This window comes from Arvicanthis niloticus, chromosome 7 (genome assembly GCF_011762505.2).
Source record: "Arvicanthis niloticus isolate mArvNil1 chromosome 7, mArvNil1.pat.X, whole genome shotgun sequence".
Classification (NCBI taxonomy): domain Eukaryota; kingdom Metazoa; phylum Chordata; class Mammalia; order Rodentia; family Muridae; genus Arvicanthis; species Arvicanthis niloticus.
Window position 1 is genome coordinate 36,246,761 of NC_047664.1, and position 10,776 is coordinate 36,257,536.

The 10,776-nt window shown below is 46.8% G+C and overlaps 1 protein-coding gene across 8 annotated transcripts in view; it reads left to right on the top strand.

The window, feature by feature from the left end:
• Positions 1-2,596, top strand: part of Mtmr3 (myotubularin related protein 3) — a 94,817-nt gene extending 92,221 nt beyond the window's left edge. For 5 of the 8 annotated variants that reach the window (XM_034508318.2, XM_034508316.2, XM_034508315.2 and 2 more), the window contains one exon: positions 505-2,596. In XM_034508318.2, the coding sequence (XP_034364209.1) occupies positions 505-676 (172 nt within the window). In that variant the 3' untranslated portion in view covers positions 677-2,596. The remainder of the gene's footprint in view (positions 1-504) is intronic. The other 3 variants (XM_034508313.2, XM_034508312.2, XM_076938211.1) reach the window with 1 other exon arrangement.
• The last annotated feature ends 8,180 nt before the right edge of the window (positions 2,597-10,776 follow it).

A 10,776-nucleotide genomic window follows, 5' to 3' on the forward strand; every position in this document is an offset into this window, starting at 1 on the left:
GTCGTGTACTGCTTTGGTTTTCGGCTTTGCATGCTGCTGGCAGCAGTCTGCATCCAAACTTGCCTCTGAGGCACTGACCATTAGGCCAAAGTTCCTCATCCCCAGCTGGGCAGCATAGTTGTTTCTCTTCTTTAAGGGGCCCACAGGCTGATTCCACTTGACTTTGGTCTTCCTTTGACCTCAAGCTACCCAGATGGCCAGTGCCAAGGTTAGTGCAGCCCCTGGGTACATCCCAGGGTCAGCAGCATCTTCTCATGCACCCAACAGCCTTGTGCCAGAGTAGTGAGGCAGCCATATGTCATCCTTGGCCGGAGGAGAAAATGACTGCACTAGGTAGACTTATCTTCCTATTGAGCTTCTTCCTGGCCCGCCTGGAGAAGTGAACATGTTTCTAGCACATCCAGGCGGTACACACCAAATGCTGCTCTCTGAAGTTGTTTTTTTCTCTCACAAAAACCTACCAGCTGAAACTAATGTTTTTTTTTTTTTTCTTCTTGTCTCAAGGAATTGTGGGAACGTATTCTGCTCCAGTTGTTGTAACCAGAAGGTTCCGGTTCCTAGCCAGCAGCTCTTTGAACCCAGTCGAGTGTGCAAGTCTTGCTATAGCAGCCTCCATCCCACAAGCTCCAGCATTGACCTTGAACTGGATAAGCCTATTGCTGCCACTTCAAACTGAAGCTCAGTGACCTGGGGTGGCAGAGGCCATGCTGCTGTTCCTTTGACAGGCTCCTACACAGCCTGGGCAGTCTGAGAGGCCCATACATTTTGGAATGGGGGCATGGAACAACCTGTACAGAGATTGGGATGTACCACTGGATTGTAAATTGATTTTTGTTTCATCTCCCCTTCCCTTTCCATTTTCTTCTTAGCCTTCTAAAAAGAAAAATGTCCCAGTTGTCTTAATTTTTTTTTTTTAATGGAAGCCCAGAGGTTGCCAGGCTCTTAAAATTGCTGAGCTGCTTGCTGTCAGGCATTCTGTGAGATCATTCAATGCTTCCCTGTGGAAGGAGCCAGAATGAAGGCCTGAGACAGCAGGACAGAAAGTCAGTGACCATTCTTCACATCACAGCTATGTCAGAGTTGACTGGTAAACCTTTGCTGCTGGCAAGGCTAGAAGCCCTTTTCTTGAGAGTACTGTTCCTGAGAGGGATAGGGTCATCCCACCTCACAAACAGGAAACAGGATGGCACCGGGAGGGAAGCACACAGTGAAGTACTCCACAGGCCTCCCTTTGAAAGGAGAGGTGTGTGCTTCTTTTGAGTTACTGAGGGGCAAGGTGGCTGACATGTTAGCCCACGTGGATCCCAACTTTAACATGACCAAGATTGGGTAGGGCTCTCTTTGCTTCCTTGGGCTTCCAGACCGAAAGGTACAGACTGTCCAGAAAGCAATATCCCGCTGCAGTGGTCAAGGCCTGCACTGAGCTAGTCACCTGGGAGACCCCTCTGGGTCCTAGTCCCACAAGCAATCTCTTCCTTAGCCAATACAGGGAAATCCAGACTCAGGGTTCCACAAGTCTCCTGTTCCCAAAGCAAACCAATCATGCATTTCCCTTTGAGGGACAGAATCCCCACAGTTCAAAGCTCTCCACACAATCAGCCTTCCTCTCCTACTTCTGGGGCAGCAGGAAGGACCCATGAGTCCCTTGTCCTGCTTCTGGTTACCTGAATGGGCACATGTCTGCCTCCTGCTATCTATCAGTGAAGAGTCCTTGGTGATTGTAGGGTCTTAGAAAATGACATGGCCTAGAGGAGATTTAAGGTACCTTTCCTCAGTGAGCTTTGATGTGGTCCAAAAAGAGCCTTAAACCAGTAGTTATCTGTGGTGGAGGTGGGTATGGGAAGGGGGAAGAGCAGCTTTGGTTTGTGCTTTGAATTGTTGGCATCTGTGTTGTGCCCACCCCACCCCCCAAGGGTGATGCTTGGCTCTGCTAAAAGCTGCAAACTGTTAACAGAACAGATGATAGTATTGGGGGGGGGGGGCTGGGTGAAGTTGGGGGACACCTCAGTCTTAGCCTGGCCTATGTCCTTGCACCTCCCTCTGAAAGCTGTTACCTGGCCATGGGCCTTCTGTGTCTCAGGAAGGTGGCTTCTGCATGTTCCTCAGTATGGATGTGAGAAGCCAAAAGTCTTCCCTAGCCATGTCTGCTGAAGGGAAGGCCAGAATATCAGAGTATTGCTCATCTCTCCAGGAGCAAGTCAGGCAGAGGCTGAGCTTAGTGAAACAGGGTGAAGTTCTTCATGCTTGCTGTGGTCTGGAGTTGTGGGTGGGGAAAGGTTGGCATAATTGAAGATTGTGCAGTTCCTAGTGACAGGTGCCAAGAGGTTATGATACGGGTTTCTTGGGTCTGTTGTACAGTGTGAATAAATGCTTGCAGCTCTTAGCCCTTTTGATCAATGAAGCACTTTTTTATTAATATTTTCTTTGTATGTAAAGGAGGAACCGTAACTCTCCGTAGCTGTACATATAACCCTTTTCTCCTAAAGAGGAGTCAGTGCTCCTATATTTTTCATTTTTTTTGTCAAAGCAAGAAGTAAATACTTTAGAATTGTTAAATATATAGATAAGGTGAATAAAGTTGAGTGTCCGCACGGTGGCATCTGCGAGTGAGTTCTAATTCTTTGCCCTGTGGTTTGAACTCTGTCCTTTTCCCCCTCACACAGTGGTTGGAGGAATTGCTGGGAATTTTCCATTAGCAAAGGAAAACTGCACATTTCAGCTCTAGACCTCAGCAAAGAGACTTCCCAAGATGCCCGGGCGCTCTAATCCATTTCCTCAAGGATTTGCCTGTGAGGTCTACCACAATGAAAGAGGGCAGAGCACCAGTCATCCTGAGGACCAACTGCATATCCATGGTAGTTAATGCTACCTCTAGCCCGTAGAGTCTTCTCCCTGCCCCCTTTCCTTGCAGATGGGAACTTGTCATTTCACACAGGCTGGCACGTGTAATTTGTAAGGCCACCGACTGTTCACTGAACCTAGCAGCAGCTGACTGCCCTGGGGCTAAGAACCATTTCAGTTCAGGTGTTTATACCTGGCTCACAGATTAAGAACTAGAAAGCAACCACTGGATTTTTTTTTTTTAAAGCATTTACTTGTTTTCCAACAACCAAAGAGCAATGAGCACCCCTAACCACAGTAATCTTTCCAGTCCCTAGGATGTGATTACATGTATTCCATTTATTGATTGATTTATTCATTCGTTATGTGCCTATGTGCATGTACATATGTGTATGTGTTGTGTGTGCCATGGCATATGTATGGCAATCAGAGGACAATCTAGCAATCGGTTCGCTCTTTCCAACATACTATATGGGATCCGAGGATCGAAATTATCATGCTTAGTGACAAGCACCTTTGTCAGCTGTACCATTCTGTCAGCCCAGTCTTGGTAAATATGGTGCCACAAAGTCTCACTGTCAGCTTTTCTATCAGGAACCTTATCACTTCAAAAATAGGATGCAGAGAAAAGTGACAGACAGCATCAACCAGATGGCATGGGGCCTTCTCTTAGCTGGACTTGGCTCTTCCCCTGGCCTTAAGGCCTGAAAAGCAAGTTCTCGGAGTCTCTGCCTCCAGAAGGGCTTCTCTTCCTGCCCTTCATTTTCCTAGAAGGCCAGCTCCCATGCCATTCCTTCACTGGTTCCTGATGCCTCAGGCTCTGCTCATGTCCCCAGGGGCCCACCCATCCATCTGGCTTTCTTGACCTCACAGTGCACCTCCACTGATGCTCCACTGCTGCAGCTGCCCCTGTACTGTCCCCCTTGCTGCTCCCTGCATACATGAGTCCTGGAGTCCCAGCATTCCTAGAAGACTGAGCAGTCGGGCTGGGAGGAGCTCAGTGTTTGGGTGTTTCTTAACATCAGCAAGGTTCAGCCTTCAGCTCCCACCCTCCAAAAAAGAGTTCTAAAAGTGGGAAGCTGTTAGGAACTACAGTTCCTTGTGAATCTATGCCAGTGGCTCATTGGAGACTCCTTGCTCAGCTACATCAGGTGTAACCCTAACATGCTTTCCTCCCTGTGCCTCATCCTGTCCTCCTGTACTAACCCAGCTCTGCTTCTCTGCCTGCAGGGTCTAGTAAACTGGCCAGTACTGTTGCCGTTTTGCACACTTCCCAACAACCTTAAGTAGGAAGCTTGCCTTCTAGCTCCATGCTGTGGTTAGATGCCTCACCTGCGTTTCCTGAGCCTGGAGAAATGCCTCCTTTTGGTCTGTTTATGAAGCTTGGTTAGTGTTGTGACCCATAGAATATAGCAGCTAATCCCAGCAGCTGAAACTGCTGCACAGAGCTCTGTGTAATGCCAAGGGGAGAGCGAAGGGGCAGTTGGGAGTATCCCCCCAGTGCCTTGCCCATTCTGTGCCTTCCTGGTAGACTGGCCAATCAAAGCATGTCATAGATCCCCACCAAGGCCAAAGGAAAGAGGCTCACTCTCTGTTGACGCCCCCACTCTCCTTTTACCCTGATACTCTTGACACCCTCTCCCGTTAGGGGAGACCCTGGCCACATCAGCTATGACTATATCCTGTGACTAATTCATTTAACATGTCACTGGAGGCTGAGGCTCTGTCCAGGCTTCATTGACTCAGGTGCATTCCTGTCTTGCTCTTCCATAAAATGGCATTTGTCTCTCACATTATTTGTCCTCAAAAATGTCACCTTATGAAAGATTAGGTAAATATATTGTAAGGTTTACTATCCAAACAGAACTGAAACCTGAAAAGCTTCACAGAGTCAACAAGTTCACACACACACGTATGGGCCCAGCAAAATGGCCTCCACTGGTACAGACTTGTTGCTCAGCATGACAAACTGAACTTGATTCCCCAGAACCTACATGGTAGACTGAGAGAACTAACCATTGTGCCTCCACATGCATGCATGGCAGGAGTCCCCATGCATAGGAACATGAAGAATAAATGTTAAGCAGCAACATGACAAAGATACACTGGGAACTCTGTCTTGAAACTTACTGGGACAAGTGTGATTTCAAGCCTAGTTGAGAGCCTTTGACAGTTGATGGGGGCAAGGGGAAAGGGGAAAGGGAATCAGCTTTGTTCAGGGCTGTGATCCCTTCGAGTCTGACCATGCTCCAATGCATGGCAACACACCAGTGCTTATATGAGCAGCACAGATTGAACTCAGTGGGTTATATAAGGGGGTAAGGGAGGAAGTGCAGCAGGGCCATGAAACTGGGAAGGAAGAATATGAGTTGGGAGAATGAAGGTGGATCTGGGAGATGATTTAGGAGAAAAAAAATGGGCAATATGATCAAAATACACAGATAGGAAATAAATGATAAAAATTATATTTACAAACAAGAATCAGAGTGCTGGAGAGATGGCTCTGTGATTAAGAGCACTGGCTGCTCTTTCAAAGGATCTAAGTTCAGTTCTTAGCATCCAAATGGTGGCTCACAGCTTCTATAGCTCCAGTTCCAGAGGATTGAGCACTGCCTTATGGCCTTGTTGGGCACTTCAAAACCACAGTGCATATACATATACACTGAGGCATATAAAATAAATAATAAAATGTACCCTAGTTTTTATGTTTTATCTTCATATATTTTAATATATATATGTGTTATATGTAATATATATTTAATATTATATATATTTTTTCACCTGCATGTATGACTGTGTACCACATGTATGCCTAGTGCCTGCAGAAGTATGAAGAGGGCTTCAAATCTGGGAATGGAGTTAACAAATCATTTGTGGACCACTATATAGGTTCTTGGAGTCAAACCCAGGTCCTCTGGAGGAATACTCAGTGCTCTAAACCACCAAGTTATCTCTCCAGTTCCCTAAACTTATTTTTATTATTTAAGCATAAATGCCTGCATGTGCATTCCTGGTGCTTACAGAAGCCAGAAAAGGGGATCAGACCCCTGAATCTCGAGTTACAGACAGACAGCTGTGAGATGCTGGGTAGGTGCTCAGACTTGAACTTGGGTCCTCTGGAAGAACAGCCTGTGCTCTTCAGTTGAACCATTTCTTCAGCACCCACCACAAACTAAGTCTTAACTGACAATTTTTTTTTTAATTATTTTCTAAAATAAGTCTTGTTGTTTAATCCCAGCACTTGGGAGGCAGAGGCAGGCAGATTTCTGAGTTCGAGGCCAGCCTGGTCTACAGAGTGAATTCCAGGACAGCCAAAGGCTATACAGAGAAACCCTGTCTCGAAAAACCAAAAAAAAAAAAAAAAAAAAAAAAGGATAGTTTTGTAGTGCTGGAGATGGAGCCAGGACATAGGCTGGGCTGGTGCTCTGCTGCTGAGCTGTGTCCTCAGCCCTTAGCTTAATGAAAAAAATGTGTTGTTTATCATGTACATGGTTTGGAGAATCTATGTACATCGTAGTGTGGCTAAACTGAGTTAATTATCACTTTTTGTAATGAGAAAACTTAAAACCTGAGTGATTTTCATTAATCCATTTCATTATCAGCAGCTCTGGAACTTCCCTAACCAAAAACCTGTCTCCTTTGGCCTGGTTACCGGGCTTTGTTAAAGCAAGTATCCTTTAACAAGACAGACTTGCAGCTCCAGGCTGATTGTTAACCCAAAACATAGTTAGGCATTTACCTCTTAAAATCATACATGGCACAGTAAGATAGCTTTTCATGTTTATTTTTGTGATAGTCAGTCATGCTTTTCTCCACACCCCTTTAACTTTGATATTCAGATCACCCTTCAGGAAGCACCTAGCTGGTTATCCCTATGCAGGGCTAAGGGGCCCCTTCAGATCCCCATTTTCCAATGGCTGTCCTGGGAAAGCACTTTCCTATGAAATGTTACATGCTCTGGGGAATGTCCGCTTTGATGTGCATTGCCTGCACCAGGAGTTTCTGCCATCGCTGTATGATAGGGGTCATCAGAGCTGCACGGCTGCAAGCGGCAAGCATTGAGCCGGGAAGGTATTCAAGAGAAGAGTTGCTTTGTTAGTGCTCTGCGGTCTGCTGATTGGAAGCATGACTCAGAGGACGAAGTGAACCCATGGAAAGGCCTAGTTAGGCTAGTGTGAGACCTATGCCAGAGTGAGGAGAGGCAGCAAAGATGTTAAGCATAGAGACCGAAATGTATCTCATGTCAGGCCCACACAGGCCTCCCTCCTATAGCTCACAGAAGGTGAGTTGAGATGGAGACAGGCTAAGGTTTACTACAGCTCCTGCTATGGAAGTGCATCCCACGAATTTCTTGTCTGGCCAGTGAGGCAGACACTGTTCTGTATTTATTGGGAAAGCTACTGAGCCTGTAGAATTGTGAGGCCCCAAGCTCAAGGCCATCCAGCAAATGAGCAGCAGAGCCTTGTATCCAACCACTGCACTACCCAGTCACTCCTGATTCCCTTCAGCTGGGCGTGGGATGGGGCAGAGGAGAAGACAGGACACAGGTGGCAGGCCGAAGTAGGTAGTACTGCTACAAGATATCCTTGGCATGATAAAAGGCCTAAAGCAGGGGAGAGGGTTAGTTAAGAACAATTCTGGTGTGAATGCTCTGGGCCTGGGCACAGGTATACTATCAGCTACACATGGAGGCAGGAGGACAGCCAATTCATGGCCTGCCTGGGTTCCAAAGTAAGAATAAGTCTATCCTGGACAATTTAGTGAGAGCCTAGCTTGGTTTGTTTGTTTGTTTTGTTTAGGGATGGGGATAAGGTGTTGGGAGGGCGTTTGACTAGCACACTCAAGGCCCTAAATACAATTCTCACTACCACACACAACTGACTGCACTGCACTGAATTTGCAAAACCAAGTTGTATTAACTTACCTGTGGAATAGTCCGCATTTCAATAAAGAATCACATAATCACTAACTGCTGTCCTCACTTCCATAACTTCTAGGACTAATGGGCCAGTCTGTATTGAAAATCAGTTTCCCAGCTAGGTTTGCTCTCTAGGGAACTCAAGTTCACCAAATAGTGAATTTGAAACTAGCTTGTACTATACAGTTCCTGCTTTTAAACAAATAAACAAAACTCATATCAATTTGCAACTGATTCCACTAGTGACTATGAAGAACTGGCTGGAAGCCAGGGGCAGGGACCCAGTGTGTGGGACCTATTGCTTAGCCTCCTAAATTGCCTAGTTCAGGTGGCCTTGACCACTGCACTCTGCTTTCATTGCTCATCTGTGAGGATTTGTGCAGTCTCTTGTTGAGTCATGCTGCTGAGAGCCAGTAAGGAAGTAGGTTATGTTTAGCAAAGTCTGCTTGGTTGGCAGCATGAGGCCAGCACCCTGCCAAAGTCTCTGTGTCCATGAATTTAGCCTGCCAGCTCCAGACACCAGCACTTCCTCTCACTGTACCTGCAAAACCAGAGAACAAGGGAATGTCACCTCTAAGCTGAAATGCTAAAGGGAGGTGTTGCCTAAGACAGGCTTTCTGGCAGTGCTAGGAGTCTCTCCCTTGGCTTTGGGAAGTTCCCAAGAGATGGACTCTATAAGAGGCTTCACTTGCCAGCCCAAGTGAGATTACAAATCTGGGACAGCCAGTAATTCTAAGCTTCTTCAGGACTCTGGTAGTCTCACCTCCAAGCTGCCAATCAGCATGCCCCTGATGGGAGAGCAGAAGCATTGGCCAGCTGATTTGTGTTTCCTCTCTCCTATAGACAGTATTCTCTGTTGCCTGGCCTTTTAGGCACACAGAACTGAACTGTACCCCCAAAAGGGTGGAGAAGTAGTCTGGTCTCTGGTGGTAACATCACCGTGATACTTAACGCTTGTCCAACTTGAACTGTGGCTTTGGAGGGAGCACACCCACCACTCTAATCTTAAAAGCAGCTGTCAAGTGAGCTCTCACACCTGTTATCTCCCAGCCCCGCTCTGCATTTCTGTGACAAAGCCCCTCCCACCACACTGTCTACTGTGCCCCCAAGCTACTTCAATTTGTCCCTCTCTCCTCTCCCTTCCAAATTCTTCCTGTCTCTGTAAGAAATCCAGAATGCCAGCTTCACACCAAGGCATAGAGAATACAGGAACCAGACACAGCAAAGTCCTTGACTACACGAGTGGGTCCTGGAAAATCTTGAGTTTGAAAACATGCACTGTACAATCCTATCCTTAAGACATTTAAAACTAGGAAGGAAAAAAGTATTGTGTAGTGGATACAAGGATATGACAACAGACATCACCAAGACCAAGGTTGTCTAGTAGGGATGGGCAGATTGCGGAGGCCAGATGGGGTTTTCTGGAGAGCAGAAGATGCTCAAGGTCCAGGGAGGTGAACGTCATCAGTACAGCTAACACTATCCATCAGCCTCTGAGATGTGTGTGTCTCAGGTACTTTTCTTTGTACATACTGTTTCACAAAGATCACAGTAAGAACCCCTCTCCACAGCCCTGCTCTGGACACTGCTCCTCTCCTCCAGAAGGCCTTAGTGTAGAAAAACAGGATGGGGAGTGTCTTAACTAGTTACTGTTTCTATGATGAAACTTCATGACCAAAGAAACTTGGGAAGAAAAGATTTACTCAGCTTATGCTTCCGAATCAATGTTCATCATCAAAGGAAGTCAGGACAGGAATTCAAGCAGGGCAAGGACCTAGAGGGAGGAGCTGATGCAGAGGCCATGAAGGAGTGCTGCTTACTGGTTTGTTCTCCATGGCTTATTCAGCCTGCTTTCTTATAGAACCCAGGACCACCAGCTCAGGGATGTCACCACTCACAATAACCAACCTCCCCCCTCCTCCCCCAACAACCACTAATTAAGACAATGTCCTTCAGGCCTGCCTATGTCAGAATATGGAGGCACTCAGAATATGGAGGCATTTCCTCAATTGAGGTTCCTCACTGATGACTCTAGCTTGTGACATTGACATAAAACTAGCCAGCACAGGGAGCTGTGCTGAGCACCAGTGTTCATCTCTCTCTGGCTCCTGACTACAGATGCAGTGAAACAGCCGCCTCACACTGCAGTGGGCTGGATGGACCCTTGCACCAAGAGCAGAAGCAAGCTTTCTTAGTTGGTGTTCTCAAGTATTTTGACATTCAGAGAATACACACACACCCTTGTTTGCAGTAGCCCTGCCAAGAGAGGAGCCCACTGTAAGAGGAGCAGCACTTTACAGATGCAGTCTCTGCAGTGCTTGGGCCTTATACTGAGCAGTGGCCCGCCCTGGGCTTAACGTGTCTGTGCTGCAAATCCTGATGTATTTAGAAAGAGACTGCATGTATGTATTTTGCACCGGGCCCACAAATTTGGTGGTTGTCTCTATACATATGTCCGAATTGCAGTGCTGTGGGCCAGTGAGTGACAGCCCCTCCCTTCTGTGAGATGCTGTGTCATTTCCAGCAGTTTTTCATCACAGGGAGACATGGGGAGAACGAGAATGTGCTTTCCTTGTTTCTGTGAAATACATTGTTTTATGTGCAGTTTTATGTTTCTTCCTGGTAATAACTTAGGAGGGAACCCTTGGGAACACAACATAGGAGTAACAAATTATGGGCCATTAACTGTGCCTAATTGTTTCTTTATGGCTTACGGTGGAGGCTTGTCTCAGCTGCTCTGGCACTCAGTTACAGGTAGTGAAGGAGGGCTGCTTAAATACAGTCTGGAGTGCCTTGAAGAACAGAGGGATAGAGGAAGGAGCCACAGGGAATCCTGGTACCAACAAGGACTCAACCAGTAACAAGACCTCTCACCAGCTTGGGAAACAGAGCCCCTTCTCTGAGGTCCCAGCTCCTTCTGGAGACGACTCACAGAACTTGGTCTCACATGCCTCCCAGAACACCAAATCTCTGCCAATCCCTGCTCGGCTCACCAAACCTTATTTAAAACTGAACCT